Source organism: Phasianus colchicus, chromosome 1 (genome assembly GCF_987193195.1).
Source record: "Phasianus colchicus chromosome 1, bPhaCol1.hap1.1, whole genome shotgun sequence".
In the NCBI taxonomy this organism is placed as follows: Eukaryota; Metazoa; Chordata; class Aves; order Galliformes; family Phasianidae; genus Phasianus; species Phasianus colchicus.
Window position 1 is genome coordinate 77672327 of NC_143436.1, and position 25584 is coordinate 77697910.

General features: G+C 40.1%; 1 protein-coding gene across 10 annotated transcripts in view; it reads right to left on the reverse strand.

Annotated features, from left to right (window-relative positions):
* TSPAN9 (tetraspanin 9) overlaps positions 1–25584 on the reverse strand; it is a 163236-nt gene that overhangs the window by 98861 nt on the left and 38791 nt on the right. For 3 of the 10 annotated variants that reach the window (XM_090148239.1, XM_090148227.1, XM_090148246.1), the window contains one exon: positions 9287–9465. The exons of the other annotated variants lie outside the window; for them this stretch is intronic. Coding sequence is in view for 1 of the 3 variants with exons in the window: in XM_090148227.1 (XP_090004353.1) it covers positions 9287–9465 (179 nt within the window). In the remaining 2 variants the exon portion in view is untranslated. The remainder of the gene's footprint in view (positions 1–9286; positions 9466–25584) is intronic. 10 annotated transcript variants of the gene reach the window in all.

Here is a 25584-nt window from a genome sequence, read left to right on the forward strand (position 1 = left end):
TAACGCTTCTCCTCCAGTTGTTTTGTCTAATATGTGGACCAGAAAGTTATCCTCCAGTGCACTCCAGGAGTCTCCAGGATTACTTGTAGCCTACTGTGTCGCTTTCCCAACAGATATCTGGGCGACTGAAATCCCGCATTAGGATGAGAGCCTGCAAGCATGACACTTCTTATAGCTGAACCAAGATGGCCTTATCAACAGCCTTTGATCAGGCTGTCTGTAGTAGACCTTGACCACCAGATTTTCTTTACTGGGTTGGTCCTTGACTTTTACCCACAAGCTCTCAACCTGATCATGGCAGTTTCTCTGAGGCAGCTCTTTGCAATCTATTTCTTAACATCAAGGGCTGCTCCCCTATCCATCCTGCCCTGCCTGCCTCTTTTGAAAAGTCTGTAGCTCATAATCGTCATGCTCCAGTTGTGTAATTCATTTCATCACATTTCTGTGATAACAATTAGGTCATAGTTTTCTAGTTGTGTCCTGAATTCTTCTGGGACAAATCTGAGGTTTTTTTGGGCTGCTTCCTAAAGTGACAGTGTTTTCTGGCTCTTCTCTGTCACAAATGTGCCCATCCGCTTCCCTCACTGAATCAAGTTTAATGCTCTACTGTCAGTCCAGCCAGCTTGCTTACCAAATAGAATGCTGGTGAAAATTCAAAGCTAATGCTGGTGACTATGTAGAAAAATAGTGTTTTGTAGCTGAAAATCTGTTCTATCAGATAACGTTACTGCTCTCTAGGTTTCTGTTGTAGTCTTTGTAGAAATAAATAGGAACCATTACTTTCAGGGAGACATACATACATTGCTTTTGGTTTCTTCACACACATTTTCTTTCTTATTATTGCTGTATCATGGAAAAAAAAGAGAGGCAAAGAAACTTTCTACAAGTTAAGAGCAACATGACAGAAGGTTGGGTTTGCTCTTCACGAGACAAGGACTAATGCAAAGGAAGACCAACTACAATAGGGTTCAGAGACAAATGCTAAGAATTATATAGCAGGGTAATAGTAAGAGACAAGACTGAAAGGCACATTCATGAACAAGTTGCATGGAATATGGATTGTGGCTGAAGGATCAAAATTTCTCTAATTACTAGAACATTCTAAAAAAATTTTTTTTATTAACTTTTTTATTCTGTACCAACATTCATAGAATATATTGAGTTGGGAGAGATCTATAGGGATCACTGAGTCCAACTCTCAGCTGCACATAAAACCACCCAATCAAAAACCAAACCCTATGTTCGAGAGCATTGCCCAAATGCTTCTGGAGTTCCAGAATCCTTCATGCCGTGACCACAGCCCTGCGGAGCCTCTTCAGCATCTGACCACTCTCAACCAAGAATCTTTTCCCAGTGTAGTTTTATGATGTTCCCTCAGGTCCTTTTCTGGTACCAAAGAGATCGGCATCTGTCTTCTGCTTCTCTCCTGAGGAAGCTTTAGTCCACCATGAGGCCTCACTTCAGTCTCCTCTTCTCTAGGCTGAACAAACCAAGTGACCTCTTCATATGTCTTGCCCTCTAGACCCTTAACCATCTTCATATCCTCCTCTGGACATACTCTCATAGTTTTATCTTCTCATTTTCTGGTGACCATAACTACATACACTGCTTGAGGTGAGGCTGCACCAGTACAGCAGAGAAAAGCACAAATTCTTTGCTCAACCAGCTGGCAGTGCTGTGCCTGATGCACTCCAGGATACTCTTGGCTGTTGTGGCTGCCAAAACACACTGCTGACTCACACTTGCTTTCAACCAAAATCTGCAGATCCTTCCAGATGCTTGTCCCCCAGTATGTACATATATTTGGTTTGCACAATTCTAGGTGCAGAATCTGACGCTTGCTCTTGTTAAACTTCATGCAGTTAGTACCTGCCCAGCCCTCTAAATTGTCATGATCCCTCTGCAAAGCCACTCTGCCATAAAGGGAGTCTGCACCTCCTGGTAATTTTTTGCTGTCTGCAAAGTTATTTAGTATACCTTCAAATGCTATATCCAAGTCATTAACAAAGAGAACTGGCCCTTAAATGGAGACCTGGGAAAACCTACTACTGGCTGGCTGACAGCCTGATATAAGCCCATTTCCAATAACAACTTAAGCCCGACCTGTCAGCCAACTGTTCACTTATCATATTATGTTTTGCTACCTGTATGCTGTACTTTTTTTTTTTTCCAGAAGTATACCACGAGAAACAGTGAGGAAAGCTTTGCTGAAATTCAAGATTACATCAACTGGCTTCCCTTGATAAATTAGTTGGATAACCTTGTCATAAAAAGAAATTAAGTCCGTTAAACAGGACTTTCCCCAATTTGTGTTGGCTGTGATGCACTGTCTTTCAGGTGTCCTTCACAATCCCAGAATAATCTCCACAAATTTGCCAATCATTTAAATGAGATTGTCTAGCCTGTTATTAGAAGAGTCGTCGTCTTGAAAATTTTTCAAAAATGTTTTCCAGCTTCTGGTTAACTGGATCCTCTCCAGATTCCTAAGTCCACTGAAAATTAATTGGGAGAGGTCTTGTGATGACATAGGCCAGTTCTTTGAGAACTGTCAGATGAATCACGACAGTCCCCTGCAAGATTTACTTGCAGGCACTGAGCATCAAATCCCCCCCATGCTCAGGACTGGCTGGGAGTTTGCTACCACAGTCACAATCCTCCAAATCAGCCCACTATCAGGAAAAGGTGAAGATGGCTTTTCAAAGGCTTTTTAAGAAGAAAAAGAAAGCTTTCAAGCAAGGAGTATCTTTATATCATGCCTGTGGAGAACAAGGCTTCTTTGTACTGGTCTGCATGTAGGTATTCAGTCAACACTGAATCATCTCATGGTTAAACACTGGAGTTTCTTACTGGGCTGCAGAGGGTTAGCAGCTTAAAGTAATCAATTGCAAATTCAAGCTCCTGAATTCCTCTGTCTTCTCACTTTTCCTGCAGCATTCCACACTTCTTAGGTGAGTTCACGAGTATGAGGGATGCTCCGAAAATAAGCCATCTATTTTATTATGTTGTTCCACCACATCAGAGGTAGATGTTGGTGGTATGGCAGTAGAAGTTGAACCTTCCTACCAATATTCTGCTACACTCTGTTGCTAAGACAGACAGCAGCAGATGGGAAGTCTGACAAAATGGTGTCTGACACGGAAATGCATATGAAGCAAAGGTGTGTCACAAAATTCCTCCATGAAGAAAAAATTGAAGAAAAAATCCACTGACATTTATTAATGCTTGCTTAACATTTATGAAGAACTTAAGAATAAATGTTATCACAGAGAGGTGACAGGTGGTCTGTTTCAGCAATGGTGACAGTAACATGAAAGACAAACCTTGTTCCAGATGGCCATATAAAGCCATCACATCATGAAATGAAGAGCATCTCAATCAGCTCATCCATGCAAATTGGTGGTGACCAATAGTGGTGAAAAAAATGTGTAGCTGCAAATTTGCTCTGTCAAATAGTGTTATTGTGCTACTTGCACCTGTTGTAATTTCAATGAAAATAAATAGGAGGCATTACTTTCAGAGCAACCTGTATACCCCATATTCAGTAAGTCATTTCAAGAAAATGCACTGACTGAAAACTATTCCGATGAAATAAAATATCATGAATCTGATCAGAGTAGCTCCATAAGGCATTAGCATGATAATGAAAACATGCACAGGGGAAAGGGAGGGCAAGGCTCAATCCCAGCAATCACAATTTAAGTTTAACCTCAAATACTCTGTAACAACAGTCCAAATGTTTCTGTTCTTGGAAGATTCACTCTGTAGATATTCTTGTGCAGAAGGATAAATCTCATTTTATGGGTAAGCAAAAGAATACCAATTGTTAATGCTTGAACAGAAAGCTTCTGGAAGGAGCAGGAAACTGAATTTAGGTTTGTCATGATTAAAGAGGTGCCTTTTCCAACAACTGGAACATGTTACTTGAAGCTTTCTTTGCAGAGCTGATATCCTAGGAGACAAAGGAGGTGATATTTTCAAGTCATTAAATTGACAGGCTGATAAGAAAAGCAGCTGTCCTAGAAGAGAACCACAAGTAAAAAGTTCAGAATTCCAGAAATTTGTGTTTAGGATCCTGAAATGAAGAGTAACTTATCTTAATCAAACCTGAAGTTTTTTGTTTTTGTTTTTTTGTTTGTTTGTTTTCTGATGGGGAAGAAAACAAAAGCCAAACAGTGAACTGATAATCAGCAAAATACATTCTTAGCAGTTTTAAAGTTTAGTTGCTTGAATGTTTTGAGAAGCACCTTTTGCCAAAATCAGAAGAAACACATGCTGAATAAATTCCTACCAAGGTCACAGAGCAGAATTAGAAGTTTATGAATCATATTCTATATCAAGCATATAACACATACCTACTTATATGCCTTACAAAACATACGTTTGGGCTTTTATTTATATCTACAACTAATAACAAGTAGACAGGTTCTATCCTTTAGAGTAAATAAAAACAAAAGTACAATAAAGCTATCTCATAATCAATAGAGTCTCTGAACTTCCATATGCAAAATAGTGCATAAATGAGTGCTCCTCACATCATAAAAGTTTGAAGCATTTCAGTATCATCACAATAAGGTCAATGCAAGCTGTTTTTAGAGCAAAGTTTGAACAGCACACACTAATTAAACAATGAGAAGCAAAAGACTGAATAGGTGTTCCTTGGCTGCAAGCAGCGCAAGCCCCTTCAAGACAATATGAAGTAACATCTCAAAGGAACAGTTGGGTGTGATCTCACTGAAAAGTGGCATCACCATGAATTCACATGAGACAAATTAACTAAAGTCATGCAAGTTACCTTAAACCCATTATCCACCTAACTTTCACAGAATTAGACACAGAAAAGTAGAATTCCAGAATTCACACAGTATGCCCTTCTCTCCAGAAGGAGCATCAAAAGATAGAGTCAGTTGCTCAGCAAGAATCTGTATGCCAGTTCCACTCCTGCCAGATTCTGCATTGAATCACAGAATCACAAGGTTGGAAACAACCTGTAAGATCATCTGGTCTGTCTTCTCATTACCATTGCTACCACAAACTAAACCGTATCTCCTCATCCAGGTGCCTCTTGAACACTGCCAGGGATGGCGACTCCACCATTTTCCTTGGCAAGCCATTCCAGTGCCTGACCACTCTCTGAGAGAAAAAGTTTTTCCTCATGTCCAACCTAAACCTCCTCTGGTACAACTTGCGGCCATTTCCCTGGGTCCTGTTCATTGCCTGGGAGAAACCCCTCTTCACCACAACCTCCCTTCAGGAAGTTGTAGAGTGCAATGAGGTCTCCCCTGAGCCTCCTCTTCTCCAGACTAAACAATCCCAGCTCCCTCAGCCGCTCCTGGTAAGATTTCTGCTCCAGACCCCTCACCAGTTTTGTTGCCCTTCTCTGGACACACACCAGGGCCTCAATGTCTTTCTTGTAGTAAGGGGCTCAAAACTGAACACAATACTTGAGGTGCAGCCTCACCAGAGCTGAGTACAGGGGGATGATTACCTCCCTGCTCCTGCTGGACATTTCTATTTCTAATGCAGGCCAGGATGCCATTGGCCCTCAGGGCCATGTGGGCAAACTACTGGCTCATGTTCAGCCGAGCATCAACCAACACCCCCAGGTCCATTTCCTCTTCACAATCATCTAGCCACTCATCCTCAAGCGCTGCATGGGGTTGTTGCGGCCAAAATGCAGGACCTGACACTTGGCCTTGTTCAACCTCATCCCATTCACCTCAGCCCAGTGATCCAGCTTATTTAAATCCATCTGAAGGGCCTCCCTACCATCAGACAAATCGACACCACCTCCCAACTTGGTGTCATCTGCAAACTTACTGAGGGTACACTCAATCCCCTCATCTATGTCATCATCAAGATAGGCCCCAGTACCGACCCCTGGGGGACACCACTTGAAACAGGTTGCCAGCTGGACTTAACTCCATTAACCACTACCCGCTGGGCACCGCCCTCTAGCCAGTGTCTTACCCAGAGAAGGGTATACCTATCCAGGCCACGGGCAGCCAATTTCCGCAGGAGAACACTGTGAGAGAACGTGTCAAAGGCTTTGCTGAAGTCTAGGATATGCAGAGACTATTATAGATCACTACACACAGGTAATCCACTTTCCACAGTTTCTTCCTTAAACACAGTAGGAGGTTGGATTTAAGGAAAAGGCCTAAAGGGGCACAACTAGGAAGAAAATCAAGCTGCAATGCTCTACAATTCAAAAGCCTTTCCCTTATCTACCAGTTTGGTCACCCAGTCATGCTACACTCACAGCTGGGAAACAGGAGAGATGCTATGTAACTAGTACCAAGAAAACCAGCAGAAGAAATACATTAGTCTCACACCTCTGTGAGAATTATTTTGTGTCTTCCAGACCTCACAAAAATTTCAGAAAAATCTAATTACTGTCCAGGACTGTATTCTCCATACAAATACACAAATAGCTTGCACAATATGTGTTCCTAAAAACCCTCAAGGTTGGAGATTCTGCACCTTCTTCATTCAGTCAGTTCCATGACTGTCTTCTCATCAATGTTAAGAACACAAAACGTCCTCTGCTTCTCATTTTTTGTCAGTGCTTAACTTTTGAAACCTCAGTAATGCTCTCTCAGTTTCCTCATTACTATGTAAAATTATTATGGTTTATTCTCATTATTGATTTTATTATATTTGCTAATAATACCATGTTATGTGAAAATAATGTTGCATTTGTACATAGTCTGTAGCCTCTCCCTTCCTTACAGTCAGAAGCGAATGACAAACAAGCAACCTTCTCTGCACCAAGACAAAATGTTCACAGCTATATGTTGGCTGGGCTTTTTCTGACCCCACTATCTGTGCTGACACTACCAACAGGGAGTAAGCAGTGAGACTGCTTTTGTGTAGCAAAAGCCTCTATCCACTAAAGCCTGAACTGGAACTCATTTCTCACAGCCCCCCAAAAAACTAACAGTTGGCAGCAGCTTTCAGACCAATGATATGGATATGCAGAGACTATTATAGATCGCTACACACAGGTAATCCACTTTCCACACTTTCTTCCTTAAACACATTAGGAGGTTGGATTTAAGGGAAAGGCCTAAAGGGGCACAACTAGCAAGAAAATCAAGCTGCAATGCTCTACAATTCAAAACGTTAAGAGCACTGTCTTCAAGTTTCTACATGTAGATTCTCATCTTGAGCAGAAGTAACTCAGGCTCTTTCATCCATTAAGATTTATGATTACATTTAGTCGACATTACTCCCACATCTATTTTAATATTGCAGTTTGTTACTTCATTATATAGCCACTAAGATCACAAAGGAAACTTCTGGGGCAAGCTTTAAACAATTTGAATACACTACAGTATATATTAAAATTGAAAGTTTTCTTATATCGTCAATGCTCATGAGCCTTCTCACAACAATAAGGCTTTTATTAGAGAAATAGACAAGCATTCCATGATGGAAAGACCACCCATCAGGTATTCATTCCCTCTCACAGGTGCTCTTGTACAGGTCTCTGAGGTTTATTTTATGATGACAAGTTGTGGATTTTCTCATTTTTTTTCAGAAGAGAGACTGAAGTTCTATATATATATATGCTTTTACCTATAGCTTCTCACAAAATGTGGTAACAAAAACCTCCCAAACCATTTTTAACATATAGCAATGAAAATTAAGTTACAAACCTCTACACTGATTCCAAGGATAGGATCTCATGGCTACTATAACTGAGACGGATCAAAGCTGCTTTTACTTTATGGCCTTCATTTTTATAAATATACAAATATCTTATATAATTAATATATTTAAATAAACACATACACGCTATTATACATATACATATTATAAGGATTATATATATGACTGGATTAGTAGTAAAACAATACAGCTCAGAGTAAACGGACATTAATATTTATTTAATTAATCATTTATCTTCTTGGAAAAGTCTTTTTCTTGTAATTACAATAAAGTGCACACCTATTTGAGCACTAAAAGAGAACAACCAGGAGAAAAACAGTAATAAACCTTCAGTGGGGTGAACTTGGAAGAATAATCCTGGCATGTTCAGAATGAGCATGTTCAGAATGAACTGATAAAAGTTCAGAGATTTTATCATTACTAAAGCATTTGAGACAGGAGAGAGGGAAAGGAATCACAGCAGGATTGAGAAGGAATGTGTATTGCCTCTGATGAATGCCATAGTGCCCAGGCAGCTGCTCTATGAATGCAAAAGTAGGACCTCCATTGCTTCAGCTGGATCCTTCCTGAAGTTTTGAATTACAGATGGATACCTCACTTTATGGGATCCTTCTGCAGCATGACAGTGCAGGGACTGCTTGATCCATGTGTCTTTTTCATTCTGAAACTGAAACCCTGCTGGGAAACTAGCCTCTCCAACAATCTGGCATAGCAACTAAAAATACATTTCAGCATTTTTACACCAGATCTTGCAAGAATTAACAGCATCCCATACCTTTGTTCATCTTGTAGCAAAAGCAACATCAGTATTATAATTCACTCTATATAATGATCATTAAAAAATGAAAAATTAAAAAGCTAATGTGTGCAAAGCAACTGAAAGAAAATGAATTATCTAAAGTAGGATGAACAACTTGGAGGGTGATTGCTTCATTTTAAATACAAGCTATGCCATTTCCAAAGAATGAAAAAATAAGTAAAAGAATGTTTTAAAAAAGTCAAAAATACCTGCAAGTGAATGGCAGTATTTCAGAGTGCCACTGCATCAGGATTTTTTTGATGACTTTTTCCCCCTCCAAGAAAGAATATATTGACACTGAGTACAATAATGACAGCAGGTTTCACAGTCTGTCAGTTCAGATCAGACTACTCCACACAGCTTTATGCTGTCAATGTGAAAAGTCAACAGCAACAGAAATATCACCAAATATCAACAGTTGCACAGATTTTTTCTTTAATGTGAGGGCATGTTAATAAAAAGAGGTAAAAACAAGACAATTTTTCATTAATACGGTCAGTTTCAATTCCAGTGTTATGATATATTATTTGGCAGCATTTCAATTTCTCGTACAGGATTTGTCTTTTTTTCTCTCTTCTAAACATAGTAGCATTATTTTATTTCAAACAACAGTGTTAATATTCAGTCACTCATTTTCTTAAATGGCACTGCCAGCATTCTATAATTATTTTAACATATGAATGTGGTATTTTATTCTGAAGAATAAAAGCCTTACATTTATGCAATGTTACAATACCTTTGGCATAAATCATATGCTCCTAGATATTCTGTATGATAATGCAGCTTGAACAAAACCTTATCACTCTCTGTAACTACCTGAAAGGAGGGTGTGGTGAGAGCGACCTCTTCTCTCCATTAACAGCAATAGGACAAGAGAGAATGGCTTCAAGTTGTGCCAAATGAGGTTCAGATTGTATATGAGGAAGAATTTCTTCTCAGAAAGTGTGGCAATGCATTGGAACAGGCTGCCCAGGGAGGTGGTGGAGTCAGTGTCCCTGGAGGTGAAAAAAGGATAGATGTAGTGCTTAGGGAAATGGTTTAGTGGAAACTACTGATGGTAGATGACAGCTGGACTAGATGATCTTAGAGGTCTTTTCCAAACTTAATGATTCTATCACTTTCTTCATTTACTATACAGGTGACTAAGCACTAGCACAGGTTGCGTAGAGAGGCTGTGGAGTCTCCTCCTTGGAGCTGAAGAAAATTTTGAATTCAGTCAAGATGACAACTTGCTTATACCCTTGTTTTTTTTTCTACCTAGTCTGGACTTTTTTCTCCCTGTCCCCCCCCCAAAAAAAATACACCAGAATGTAACAATTGTTGACACCAAGCTTTATGGATGAAAACTTTAGAAATAAAATCTTTGTGAGATCAAGCACCAAACCTTAATGGAACTAATGACACATGAATTAAACAACAAAAAAAGCTAGTGCTGCAATAATGCTGTTTTATGAATAAAAACTAGAAATAAAGTACTTACTGAACACAAGCAAAAATAAAGTGACACAATGTACTTTTAAAATGAGGTAGGAATTATATACTTCAGCAGATGTTTTTTTACCCAAATGGCACTAATCTATCACCATTCCCCAGGCTCATTATTTTTAAGAGGCATACTAACATTCAAAATAAAGAAGGCACAAAAGTTCCTGAGGATGACAGGAAATCCAGCAGAGAAAGGAATTTTAGATGGTCAGTTAAAGATATTTTCCTGTGAGAAAAGAATGGTAAGAATGTAGCTTGAACATTAAATCCACAAGCCTGGTGTAGCCAGCAGGTTTGGAGTGCAGTGGGGCTGGAAATTCAAACTTCAGCTTGTAATCAGAAAAATCCTGCTTCTCCTACTTCAGAAATTTGAGCCAGCAGCTAGAAATATGTAATATAATATAGACTTCTCGTAAAAAGGTACCCAGCTAAAGGGATTTTATTCTTATATGAAGTCTGTAACTGTTTAGTGGGGGGAGGGGGGTTGGAAGCCAATGACAATGGCCTTATTATTCTGCAAGGATTTATTTATAAGTGAATGAACATGGACAAAATCTGCCTTTCCTTGCTTTTCTTTCCTTCGAAATGGTGCTGCAGATGGAGTGTGCAATTCTACTGATATCAATAAAATTAATTAACTCATAGATAGAAGTCACAAATAGTAGAAATTAAAATTTAACAGCTGATAATAATGGTTAGGCTAATGTAAGCTTGAGGAAACTAACAATGAACAGGTCTTATCTTTGAGAGTCATGCTGACTTTGGTGGTCATACATTAACTAAAGAAGAATGGAATGAGACAGAGAAGGGCTAACTGACAGAAGAACTGCTTATCCTTGCAGAATCAATTATTCGGCCCCATCTGGAATACTGCGTCCAGGTCTGGAGCCCCCAGTACAAAAAAGACAGGGAGCTGTTGGAGAGGGTCCAGAGGAGGGCCACAAAGATGATCAGGGGACTGGAGCACCTCCCCTATGAGGACAGGCTGAAAGAGCTGGGCTTGTTCAGCCTGGAGAAAAGAAGGCTGCGGGGTGACCTCATTGCAGCCTTTCAGTACCTAAAGGGAGCCTACAAACAGGAGGGAAATCAACTCTTTGAAAGGGTAAGTGACAGCAGGACAAGGGGCAATGGTTTTAAGCTGAGGGAAGGGAGATTTAGGTTGGATGTCAGGGGGAAATACTTTACAGAGAGAGTGGCGAGGTACTGGAACAGGCTGCCCAGGGAGGTTGTGGATGCCCCGTCCCTGGAGGTGTTCGAGGCCAGATTGGATGGGGCCCTGGGCAGCCTGGTCTAGCATTAGGTGGGATGGTTGGTGGCCCTGCGTGTGGCAGGGGGGTTGGAGATTCATGATCCTTGAGGTCCCTTCCAACCCTGGCAATTCTGTGATTCTGTGACTCTATGAAAAACAGCCAACTTGATCAGAAAATCAAAAAGGGTCATCTGACAGTCAAGAGGAGGAATAGAAAAAATGAAGAACAGGAATGTTGGGACCACTGATGACCACCAGAGGGCTGTTCTGCACACACTCAAGTGAAATTAACATACATTCACCGAGTTCCCAGAAAAGTAACAAATATGTTGTGTTGCATATGTATATTCTAAATGTATAAATGATGTATCCGACTTCAGGCTGGTGCACTTGGCTTGGTCCAGGATATCCATCACCAGTGTTATGAATAAGAATGCCCACTTTCTAATACTACATGGGAGTTAAGAGTTATTTCCCAACTTTGGATGACACTACCATTAGTATTTTAACAGAGCAGAAGTTAAGGACACAACATGGAAAATAAGTAAGAACACAGAATTTTAAAAGAATTCAAAACACTTATTCAAATTGTTTATGAAGCAATTGTTTAGAATGCTTTGGCAACAGTCTAAATGTTTAAATTATAACTAGTTACTAATGCCACCTATGAAGGCACAGATTCTGCAGATGAATCATTTCATATCCTGCAAAAAACTAAGAATTCAATTGCTCAGCTTAAGAATGAGAAGTACATTAAAGTCTAGTGCCCCTAGTACCATGGTACTAGTACCATACTAGTAAAGATGTTATTTTCTTTTATTTTCTTATGCCTATTGGGAACATTATAATGCATAGCTGATTTTCCATAGTACCACTGGTTCTTCAAAGAACACTGCCAGACACAGCACATTATAAGCTGCTATGAACTTCTGTCAATGACTTTCACATGTTTAAGCCAAGAAAAGTTTTTATTATTTATAAATAATTAAGCTGAAGGAACGTATTTGTAGATCATTAGGCAATATTTATTTGGCAGAAGAAAGTAGACAGGATTTGATGAAACTTGTAGAAAGATAAGTCCATACAAAAACTCTTGTCCACAGAACAAAACATGTAAGTGTTCCACAACCCCAGAACAAGCTGGAAGTCTGTTTTCAACACCTTTTTTCAACACCAGTGCTTGCAGAGTTTAAACACATTATTTAAAGTACATTTAAGTAATCACAACTGCTAGTTCAAGAAACAAAAAATAAAAATGCAATTTAAGCATTGCTTAATGAGAATATTAACCATACCAGATGGAGCTTTCAACTACTGTTATTCAACATGAAGTGGAGGGAAGCTGAGCATTCTGTCCTGAATGGAATACATCAAAATCACGAGGCCAAAAAGTCACAGGCAGCTTAAGAAAGCAAATCTCTTCTGATTAGTAAAAATAAGAAACAGAAAGATCCATTGAAGACTTTCACAATACCACTGCATTCCTCTTAAATCAAAACTTGCTGATTCACAGTCTAAGAGACACCATCTGCAATCCTCAAAGCTTCTTAAAATCCCATAAAGATTTCAACCAAGGGTATCTTCAACTTAGAAAATCAAAGATGAGCAGCAAAGGTATTCATTTCTGCCTTCATATCAGCAAACGTTCTGCAGTACAGAGCAGCCTAACTGAAGTACTAAAACACGGAGTGTTTTAGTCCTCATCACTGGGGAATTTCAAGAGCTCCAAAGTGGAGAAACACTCAGATTTTGTGCAGTGGAACCATACATTCATTGCTTTCTGCCTAGGTCACACAGCAAGACCCTGCTTTCACTCTGAGCAACCAAAGTAAGTGAGAACTTAGTGAAACTGTATTTGCAACTACCACTTCATCTTTTTCAGCATGCCACACTCAGGATTACTACTAGATATGAGAAGTCAGTGAACCAGCTCTGCTAGCAAATAACTCACACTTAGGGGACCTTCCTTAAAGGCAATATATCTACGGATTTCACAACCAATGACCACTGTTACCACTACAGTAACTAAACCTATAGAAGGGGTGACACCACATTGCATTCACTTCATTAAAATCTCTTCAGAAAAAAGGGCAACAGAGACTAGTTGTGCTTCTTGCAGAGCATCTTTGTAATACCCCCAAAGGTTCAAATCTCTCTACATACAATCTTCTATAAACTTTCAATCTATGTCTTCAAAAGTATATGGGTAGACAATGGATGTATGTTTCCTTGCGTGTTCAAAGCAAAAAGCAGAAGTACCTTAGCTACTTTTTCAAAGTAAAAGAGGGGAGATTTAGACTGGATATAAGGAAAATTTTTTTTTACAATAAATGTAACGAAGCTCTGGAACAGGTTGCCCAGAGATGTGGTGGATGCCCCATGCCTTGGAGACATTCAGGATCAGGCCGGACCAGGCTCTGAGGAACATTATCTAGCTGTAGATGTCCCTGTTCATTGCACTAGATTACCTTTAAAGGTCCCCTAGAACTCAAATTTGTCTATGATAGACAAAATTATGGCATCCTAAAGAGAAGAGCAGTAGCAAGATACAAAGTAGAAAATTATTTTAGTGATGCTGAGGAGTTTTTGAGTAACTGCTGGATTCTGCTCATAGCAGAGAAACAGCAATCATTCAGAGACTAAGTCCTCATAGATAAAACTGAACAGTCATCCACAGAGAAATTTCTTTTTTGCTTAATCTAAACAGGATCTCCTTTTTCAAAACAATGCTTTAGTCACATCATCTCAAACACTCACCACCCATCCCTTGGCTGGTTTTGTGTTCACTGTCAGCATGATTTACTATCACAGCAGATAAACATCAATGTCAAGCATTACACTCCTGCAAATCTTCAGCTTTGCAACCCCTGTCCTCAGGAAAGCATCCTAAAACCATGCACTGTACAAAAAACTAAAACTGCAAAAGGACCCGCATTCTCTATTTTCAGCAAAGGATTTAACGAAATAACTGCATTAGAATAGAGAAAAATATCCAGAATTGTCCAAGAGGTGTGCCACTTCCTGATAGTGAATAACAGAAAGTCCAGTGAGAAGTATTTTACTTTAAACTGCCTTTGATGGCACAAAGTAAGGCCATGTTTGCACAACAGAATTAACAATATGCACCCATTCCTCAAATGAGTCAATAAACAATGACATGTAACACTGAACACATCTGCAATGCTCACGCATGTGAAAAGTGCAGAAGCTCTGCATCAGAGATAGCGTGTTTTCCATGACTTTTTATTCATTCATGCTCACACCATTTCTTTTGATACACACATACATGCATGTAGGGTACACATCAACATGCCTCCTGTTTATCATGACTGAAAAGCCTATTCTGTCTCCCAGCAGTTTATAAATTAAATATACAGGCGTTGTCCTAGGGTTTGTGATTTATGTTGCAAATACTCTCTCTGCACAAGTATTATACACCAACCAAAAAAGTAAGACCAGTGTTAAGGAGATCCAAAGGAGTATATATGAATTACATGGCACTAAGACTGCCAAAAGGAATAAATATACTGTCATCTATTGTTAAATTGAATACTGATAAGACAAAATACAGTACAAAGGAGTTCAAAAAGCAGATCATACCAACAAAGTTTAAAAACTTTTTGACAAGTATGCATTTCTCATTATTCAATGTTTCTCAATCTTAAGTAAGTGTGCCTTCTAGCAAGGAGTACAGCTTTTCAACACTAAAATATATATTTTAGATACAGATCACCTAACAATAGTACATACGCAAGGCACACAGCTGACATTCCCCTTGAAACTGAAGGGTCTGTGATGTTAATAGGAAATTGAGACAATGATGAAATTCCAACAGCTGCAGCAGACTAGAGGGTGGAAAAAAAAAAAAAAAAAAAAAAGAAGAAAGAAAAGGGAAAAGGGACAGAGAGTGGGGATACTAGAGGACTGGAGCAAAGCTAGCAGCCGGATCAGCACAAGACAAGAGATACCTCTGGAGATCCCAAACCATTTTTATCCCTACTATATATTTCCAGTTATAGGAAAGAAAGTAGGAGTGCATAAATTACCTAGAATTGTTCTTATCAACTCAGTCAGGTCATCATTTATGACAGGACGAATCTTCTTTGTCTAAACACTTAAGCTCACTACAGAAAACTAATTTACATTAAAATAAATAAATAAATAAATAAATAAATAAAGCAAAATGACTAGAAATACAACCACGCATCAACCACTAATCCCATCCTATACAAAGAAGTTTTGCAGCAACCCAATACTTGAGAATTCTTGAATAAGAGTCATATAAAAGAGAAATGAGGAGAAAAATGAATTACTTCAATTCTGTAGAGGATTAATTGGTACCCAAAGGTTGGAGTCTATTTACTGACTGACCTTTGCTGCAGATGGTGACTGGTCATTTGGTAAAAAGCTCTTCTCCACACTCATGAAGAAGAACAGAGACAATGTCAGGTAAGGAAACCTCAGTTAGACCTTTTTTCAGTTACTTCCAGTGATACAAGTTTATCCTGGTTTTATGATTTTTGTTATCAGTATTCCACACCATAACGTCACACTAGAGCACTGGGAGTAAAAAAGTTAATGTTCCAGCTCCATGGACCATCAGTAGTTCCAGGTATACCCCTCTCAAAAGAGAACTACATATTCCAGATGTTTGTTCACTGTTCTGTTTCCATTTTCCATTCAGAGGGAAAGATGTCCCCTCTTTCCCTTTCTGCTCATCTCTGTAGCATGTGTGCTCCCTAGCCATTCCGTCTTCAGCATTAGAGTAAGACCCTTGGTTTTTGCACACTCATTTATTTGATTTATTGGCTTCAATTACAGTTATATTGTATTATATTTTGTTATTTTGCATTCCAATATTTTATTTAGTAAATTAGCTTTCTTCCTCAGATCTTTGCCACTGTTTTGGTTTTAAGCCCATCTCCTTAGCCTTTCCCCTTTTCCCCCTTTCCCTGGGTATGGGTCCATGGGTCCCCCCACCCCATTAGTCATAGAACCAAGCTGGTTGTAATGATATTATTAAGCTTGCTATTGTCTGTTGATGGGTGACCCTATAGCTTGAAAATAGGAAGTAAATGAGGATGATATGCTGAACAGTCTGTATTGGGCAGATAAGGGAGTTCCCTGAAATCTTTGCATTGAGCAGAGAAGGGAAAGTTTTGCTTTGAATCAGCTAGTTGTGAAAGCAAGTATTGTGCAATCAAGGCAAAGAGGCAGAATCTAATGTTAATAGTTTTGGGGGAAGCACTGAATATGTATGGACTGAATGGGAAAACCTCTCTATATGCAACATGTGTAATGTGTATAAGCTGAAGATCTTTTGTGCAAAGGATGTGCAATTTGATTTGGAAGGATCCCCTCATGCATCTGGTGCCAAGAATAAAGAACGTTTGCTTTCTAACACCCCTGAGTCTTAGTTTTCTGATCAACCAATTTAAGGGAATATCAGGACTATGAAAGTAAATTAGTCAGCCTCTCAAAGGCTTTTATCTACATGCACATACATGCACGCAAGCATGCATAGAGGCACAAAGGCAAGGAGGATCCCAACAGTATTCAGAAAACAGTCACCCCAGGATGCCTCAACCAGCTCTATGGCCCAAATGTGACACCCATCAGACAAGGCAAGTGGAAAAGCTCTCAGAGTCACCTTACCAAATATGGCAGGGGCCTACTGCCTAGGAGTATGAAACATATTATGAAATGCAGAGGAAGACCATTCAAAAAGCATCAGAAAGAAATCCAAATACATGCACTGCACAGCATGCACTGAGTATTAGGAGTTCATGAAATTCCTGTAGTTCTGACAGGGACATCACAAAATCATAGACAAATGACAAGTTTCTCTTTTGCCCCGTCCTGTCAAAATAGAAGCCATAAAATAGCTCTTACCTTAAAAAGGAAACAACTCTAAGGCTCACATCATTTGCAAATTCCAAGTTGTTTTTAGTATGCCAGTTTGACAATGTATTTAAGTACAAACTGAGGAAGCTACCATCAAAGTGAGGGGCAGGAAACTAGGAAGAGTTGGAAGACAGAAGAGTCAATGCATGGTTATTACCATAAAATTAAGTGTGCGAACACAAGTGTGCTAGTGCCAAGGAATGACCACAGTTCTTTAGATGCACCAGTACAAACATGCAGCATTACTACCACCTGGCAATTTTACAGTTGTACAGTAATTTTTGGAATTGCAGATATTTTGTTAAATTATACTAGCAAGGTTGTAGAATTTCTATTGAATCATGAAAAATAAGCCTGAAGAATGTTTAACAGCTTTACAACAAAATGAGTGACAGAGAGGAACTAAGCTTTAATGCATCCCTTTCCCTCTTATTTTCTGTCTCCAGTTCCCTTACTTCATACTACCACGAATCTTCCTTACATCACGTTGCTGGTGCAGCTGAGTTTCTAATGTACAGAAATGAACAAACTAAGTAAATAAGATATACAAAAGAAACAACACCTTTAAAAGCACCTTTCGCATGGTTTTCCCCCATATCTTATTGACACGTTATGTTTATTATATGAGCTCTACACTGCACAAAAAAGAGCAAAGAAAGTAAGCTTACCAAAAGTGATTCTTACATTACTGGTAATTATTTTGTGATTTTACAGTTACTGTCTATTTAATTAATTCTTCCCCTGCATGCCTGTAGGTAAAGAAAAAAATGCAGCCACTGAAATATCAGTGTAAACACACCACCCCAGTAGTCATATTTGTTCTGAAAGGACCAATATTTGAGGAATTATGTTTGATGTTTTTTGTTTTAATCATCACTTATCACTTATCACTTATGTTTTGTTGGTTTTTTAATCATCACTTCTTTGTAATCATATTTTCAGACTATGCTCTCTCATCTTATGTTTTTATGCTACATGAACAGACACAACATCCCTTTGTGTTGCTCTACATCTTGGATACTTGCATGCACCCGATCAGACAATAAGTTGTAGGGAAAGAGAGCTGATCTTAACTCACTAGAATGAGTTCAACATAACACGAAGATGTACAGTATGATTTTCCAACCACCAACCCCCCCTACCCTCAGTCTATGGATCTCAAAAAACAATGCTTTAAATGAGACACTTGTTCATAAAAACAGTTCTATTCTGTGCTTTTTTGTTTTTCCTTATTTTGTAGGACAGTTTTTGTTCTCTTTAATGCAGACTGTACACTAACGTGTTATTAGATAACAGGAAATAAAACCAAGATGCACTGTGGGAATGGTATGTCTCTGCTGGATGTTAAAGGCGAATTCACTTGACCAGACAGACACACAGAGATTATTACCGATTTAAGCAATGCAGAGGCAGCAGCTGCTGCACTCGACAGTAATTAGACTGGGCTGAGGACCTCAGGAAGGAAAATGATAGAGCAGAGAAAAAAGACAAGGCAAACTGAGACAGTCCCTTACAAATCAGCAGCTTATTACAAGTTTTGGAAGAGGGGAAAATAAAGAGTAAGTCTTACAAGAATTCTCACAAGTCAGCATCTTATTGGTATGAACAAAAGCTGTCAAACGCAATGATGTAATTATATGAAACAAAGGCATAAAACGTTGAACTAAATATTTTTTACTCATTTGTATTTATTGTCCTTTTTCTGTATACTTGCTACACCAAGTTATAATAGAAAATATCATCCATATAAATTGGCTGTATGAGAGTGAATTTCATTTTGTCAAGTTCAATTTATCTTACAAGAAGTATTCAATCAAGTTGATGGGAATATTGAAGCAGAGACAGATAAAACTACTGGACCAATACTCAGAAGTGGCTTAAAGCACTTGGAACAGAACTTCCCATTTCCCTAAAAATATCCTTTTGCACTGGGTCACTGATGCTTTATATTGCCAAGAAACTCCTCCTCAGCCCAGACTCCTTGACAAAACCTTCAAAAACTGCTGACCATTATTCTGTCTATTCCTTCACTCGAAGCTCCTGGAGTCTTCTGATGTAAGAGGTGCTTTCAAGACACCCAACTGAAAGTGAATTGAACACCATTTGAAAGGTGATCAGAAATACACTCTAGCACATGAGTGTGAATCAGAATCAAAAAATGAATCCCACTCCTCTTCAGCAACAGGATAGAAATGCACAGCTGTTACTATATCTCACTTCAGGGAGACATCAGAAACTTGACCCTCATAACCACCACAGGCACATTCTGAAATCCTTGCTGGCAATCAGCCAGGTCCTAGGTGGTCAGGACCACTGTGCACAGAATGTATCTGATGGCATACTCACTTCTGGCATTTCTGGGAATTGGATTAAATAAGACTACCGCAATACTTCATCTCAGCCCCTCTGTCTTCCTATCTCAAATGGTACTACTGATGTAGTGATATAACAGTAAATGATACTACTCTGTAGTAAGACAGAGATGAAGACAACTGATAAAACACATCCCAGTGTACTCTGCTTCACTGATACCAGTAACATGGAATAGTTGAACATATGATGACGCAGACAAAAAAAAGTAGTACACTACATTCAGTAAAAAGAATCCAGATATCTGCTGGGTAAAGCAACATGGCCAGGGATGCATGGTCCAGATGATTCCCACAGTGCACTGAAGACAATTTTCTCAAGCAGGTGGTGGAGGAGTCAACAAGGCAGGGGGTGCTTCTTACGAACAGGGATGGAGTTGTTAGGGACATGAAGGTTGGGGGCAGCTCGGGATGTAGCAATCATGAAATGGTGAACTTCAATACCTTGAGTGGAAAAACTAAGGCAAAAAAAGAAGGATTGCTACCCGAGACTTTCGGAGAGCCAACTTCAACTTCTGCTGGGACCTACTTGGAGATATCACATGGGCTAAGAGTGCTAAAATATAAGGGGACCCATGAGAGCAGGGCAACATTTAAACTGCACTTCCAAGCTCATGATCAGTGCATCCCTAAGAGTAGGATATCAGGGAAGGAAGGCAGGAGACCTGTGCAGATGAGCAAGAAGTTCATGGATAAGATCAAAGGGAAAAAGGTCTATGAAATGTGGAAAAAAGGGCCTGTCCTCCTGGGAGGAGTATAGGAGTGTTGTCAGGGCCTGCAGGGTAGAGACAAGGAAGGCTAGAGCTCACTTGGAGCTGAAGCTACTAAAGAAAATCCAGGATAATAAGAAGGGGTTTTTTTAAGTATGTTAACAGTAAGAGGAAGAGTAGGGATAATGTGGGTCCCCTGCTGAACAACAGGGATGTCCTTGTAACAGGGGATGCTAAGAAGGTAGAGATGCTGAAACCTTCTTTGCTTCAGTCTTCACTTAAAAGACTCCACCTTGGGACTCCTGGATGGAAGAGAGAAAGCCTCAGAAATGGAGAGCTTCCCTCTAGCTGAGGAGTGGGTGGTCCAGGAGTGTCTACGTGGGATCAACATGCACAAATCCATGGGCCCTGATGGGATGCATTCACATGTGCTGAGGGAACTAGCAGATATGACTGCCAAACTGCTCTGTATCATCTTTGACAGGTCTTGGAGAACAGATGAGTTGCCAGAAGACAGGATAGTCAATGTCATTCTGGTCTTTAAGAAGGAAGATTCGAGAAACTATAGGCCAGTCAGTCTCACCTCTGTCCCTGGAAAGGTGATGGAACAGCTTGTTCTAAATGCCATCTTCAAGCAATTAGAAGAGAACAAAGTCATCAGGAATAGTCAGCATGGATTCACCAAGGAAAAATTATGCTCAACGAACCTTGTCAAGCCTTGTATGGTGGCATCACCAGCTGGGTAGATGGGCGGAGAGCAGTGGATGTCATCTACCCTGACTTCAGCAAGGCTTTTGATAATGTCTCCCACGACATCCTGATAACAAAGCTGAGAAAATGTTGGATAGATGAATGGACAGTGAGGTGAGTTGAGAACTGGCTGACTGGCAGAGTTCAGAGGGTGGTGATTGACAGTGCAGAATCTGGTTGAAGACTTGCAACTAGGAATGTTCCCCAGAGGTCGGTGCTAGGTCCGGTCTTGTTCATTATCTCCACTGATGACCTTGATGAGGGGATAGCATCCACCCTCAGCAAGTATGCCAGGGATACAGAGCTGGGAGGAGTGGCTGACACACTTGAAGGCTCTGCCGCCATTCACCAAGACCTGGACAGACTGGAGAGGATAGCAAGAAAGCAGATGAGGTTTAACAAAAGTAAGTGCAGAGTCTCACACCTGGGAAGGTATAACTGCAAGTATCAGTACAGGTTGGGGGATGACCTGCAGCTTTGCGGAGAAGGACCTAGGGGTCCTGGTGGACAACAGGATGGCCATGAGCCAGCAGTGTGCCCTGGTGGCCAAGAAGGCCAACGGCATCCTGGGGTGCATTAAAAGAAGCGTAGCAAGCGGGTGAAGGGAAATGATCCTTCCCCTCTACTCTGCCTTCATCAGGCCTCACCTGGAGTACTGTATCCAATTCTGGGCTCCCTGATATGAAAAAGACAGGGATCTCCTGGAGAGAGTCCAGCAGAAGGGCACAAAAATGATTACAGGCCTGGAGCATCTCCCCTGTGAGAAAAGGCTGGGTGACCTGCATCTGTTCAGCCTTGCGAAAAGAAGATTCGGAGGGGATCTGATTAATGTGTATGAATTTCTTAAATGTGGGAGTCAAAGGGACATAGCCAACCTCTTTTCAGTGGTCCGTGGGGTCAGGACAAGGAGAAGCGGCTATGAACTGGAACACAGGAAGTTCCGCACCAATATGCAAAGGAAGTTCTTTATAGTGAGGGTGACAGAGCACTGGAACAGGCTGCCCAGGGAGGCTGTGGATTCTCCTTCTCTGGAAATATTCAAGACCCATCTAGACACCTATCTGTACAATCTGCTGTACAGAGCCAGCTTTGCAGGGGGGTTGAACTCAATCTCTAGAGGTCCCTTCCAACCCCTACAATTCTGTGATTCTGTGATCGTGTCAAAGGCCTTACTTAAGATAGATGACATCAGAGGCTCTTTCCTTGTCCACTGATGCAGTTACACCATCAAAGAAGGCTTCTACATTGGTCAAACAGGATTTGCCCTTGGTTCTTCCTTATCACTTCCCACCTTCCATGTGCCATAGCATAGCCTCCAGGAGGATCTGCTCCATGATCTTCCCAGGCACAGAAGTGAGATTGTTAGGTTGGTAGTTCCCAGGGTCATCCTTTTTACTCTTCTTAAAAATGGGTGTAATATTGCCCTTTTTTTCCCAGTCATCAGGGACTTTATCTGACTGCCATGACTTTTCAAATACCATAGAGAGTGACTTGGTGACTACATCAGTGGCTTAGGACTACATCAGTTCCCTTAGGACTCTGAGATGCATCTCACTGGGACCCACAGATTTGTGGATGTTGAGTTTCCTCAGGTGGTCATGAAGCTGATCTTCTCTTACATTGCTTTCCCAATCACTTCCTACTAAATGAAATGTTTGAGGGCTGTATAGCAAGCAGTTACCAGGGAAGATCAAAGCAAAAAAAAATTTTAAGTACCTCTATCTTCTCCTTGTCTGTTGTCACCAGCATGCCTGTGTCACTCACTGGGAAGGTCTCCTAGACTTTCTTTTTCTGGTTGAGGTATCTGTAGAAGCCTTTCTTGTTCTTTTTGGCATCCCTAGCCAAGTTTAATTGAAGCTGTGCCTTAGCTTTCTTGACCCCAACCCTACACAGCCTAGTGTCTTCATTAAGATTTCCCATGGTACCTGTCCCTGTTTCCACTGCTTGTGCATTTCCTTCTTTTTCACCCCGCAAAGATGACATATCCAAGCTATGACTGACAGCTTCTCCAGGAGAATATTGTAGGAGACAGTCAAAAGCTTTACTAAAATCCACACAGATTGCACCCACCCTTTCCTGGTCATAAAAGAACCTGCCTTTCATGAACCCAGGCTGGCTAGGCCTGATCTAGTGGTCCTGCACATGCCACGTGACTTCACCCAAGATGAGCTGCTCCAAGGCCTTCCCCAGTGCTGAGGTCAGGCTGACAGGTCTGAAGTTCCCCAGGTCCTCCTTCTTACCCTTCTTGTAGATGGGTGTAACATCAGCAAGTCTCTAGTTGTGTAGGACCTTCCCAATGGGCCAGGACTACTGATAAATGATGGAAAGCAGCCTAGCAATCACCTCCACCAGCTTCTTCAGTAACTTTGGCTGGATCCCATTCTACCCCACAGACTTGTGACAGCTCAGATGCAGTTACAGGTCACTGTTTCCTCCTGAATTATGGAGGGTTTATTCTGCTCATCTTCCCAGTCTTCCAGCTCAGGGGGCTGAGAATACTGAGAATAACTGGCCTGACTATTAAAGACAGAAGTAAAGAAGGTATTGAGAACCTCAGCTTTTTTCTCATCCTCAGTGACAATATTCCCTGTCACATCCAATAAAGGTGGGAAATTTTCCTTGGCTCATTTCTTGCTGTTAACAAAAAAAAATGTTTTTATAAATATATTATCTTCAACAAGGGTGGTCAGACTATGATGGAGGGCTGGAACACCTCTCCTACAAAGAGAGGCTGAGGGAGCTGGGCTTGTTCAGCCTAAGGAAGAGAAGGCTCTAAGGAGACCTCATTGTGCCTTCCAGTACTTAAAAGCAGCTTTTAATGAGGAAAGATACTGACGTTTTATACAGTCTGAAAGGTGATAGGACAAGGTAGATTGATTTTAAACTAAAAGAGGGGAGACTCAGATTAGAATGTTAGGTGGAAGTTTTTTTCCACTCACGAGAGTGGTGAAGCACTGGAACAAGCAGCCCAGAGAAGTTTGGATGCCCCATCTCTGGAGACATTCAAGGCCAGACTGGATGAGGCCCTGAGCAACCTGACAGAGTGCCTGATTTAGTGGATGGCAACACTGCACAATGCAGGGGGGTTGAAACTTGATAATCTCCGAAGTCTATTCCAACCTAAACCATTGAACACTAACTTAAATTCTATGAAGGTAAGCAAAAAGAGTTGAAAATGGGCAAAAAAAAAAAAAAAAAAAGTATTTAAGTGCTTTTTCCTTCTTGGCTCTTCAAATACCACATTTTTGCTGCTTTTTTTTTCCTTTCAAGAACATCTTGGCAATTTTCTGTTCCAGCTGCAACAAGCAAGAAGCTACAGAAGCACCTTTCATGCTGACAGAAATTTATGAGCCAATAAAAACAGATATGTACAAGTTCAGTACCTGCTGACAAACCAGCCACAGTGTAATTATGAATTTTTTTTTTTTTTTTTTTTTTTGCCAAAGGAAAGGATTACAGGATTTACAGAAGCAAAAGAAATAGTTACGTTTAAAACCAGCATGCTACAACAGCATTCCCAGTTGATTGCTGGAGACTGTTTATTTTCACTACAGATTTTCACCACATTCATACAGTGACTCTTTGCATTTTTTCATCTCCATTGACCCCAAGTCAAGTTCAGGTTTCAGTTCAATAACAAACTTGTTTACAAAGCATATACTGGATATCACAATGTAAACATTTCTCTTTTTTTCCCCGCATTTTTTTTGGAAATGAGCAAAGTCTACCCTGCTTATTTTAAACACAGGATCAAGATGCTGCGCAAGTTGCAGAATGAAAGGCACTTAACCAAGCCACATTATGTAATACAGTCTGAACAGATACAGTCTCTATTACCACCTCAAGGATCTCAACTTAGAACTATATTCTACATAGCAGGTACAGCCTATCACATACCAACAATCTTCAAGCTACAGCCTTTGCGAACAATACCTTTTAAGAGTACTTACAGAAACAAGCAAATAAAAGAAGCTTAAAGAAAGGCTAGAGCTCTAAGAACTGCAACAGAATGGATGGGCAAGTCCAACACCATCCACAAAGCATTACTTTAGCCAGTACTGCCAACCAAAAGGACAACAAAGTCTTGATGTTATTTCTCTACACTTCAATTTAAACAGTATAGCAGTGCTGGCAATCCCAGTCTCACCCTTAACTTGAAGGAAACTGGAAAATTATACTGTCATTACATCAACAAAGTTCTACTTGATGCTGTTTTAACTTTCTATTTTAAAAAATGATTTAAACTGCAACTCCAACAGGAAACTTATTATTATTATACATCTGCGAAGATATACAATATATGAATACACTGTAATGTATTCCTCTATGGCTATTACTGTATTTACAGGATTGTGATTTATTATTTTTCCCAAAGCTTAGAAGTAACAGCTACAGTTCTCTGGTTCATCTTTAGGCTTACCTGGTTCTTCATGGGATGACCTTACTTACTAATTATTCTATAGTATTAAAAACGATTAGCATTAATACTGCATAGGCAGAAATAAAGCAGTAACTATTGCACTACCATATTCTGCAAAGGTTTCTTCTTCATGAAATTATCATAGTAAATTATCCAAATTAAAAACTTGGTAACTAATTTCAAATGTGAACTTCAAATATTTGTATTTCCTAGGATGAGCCCCTGTG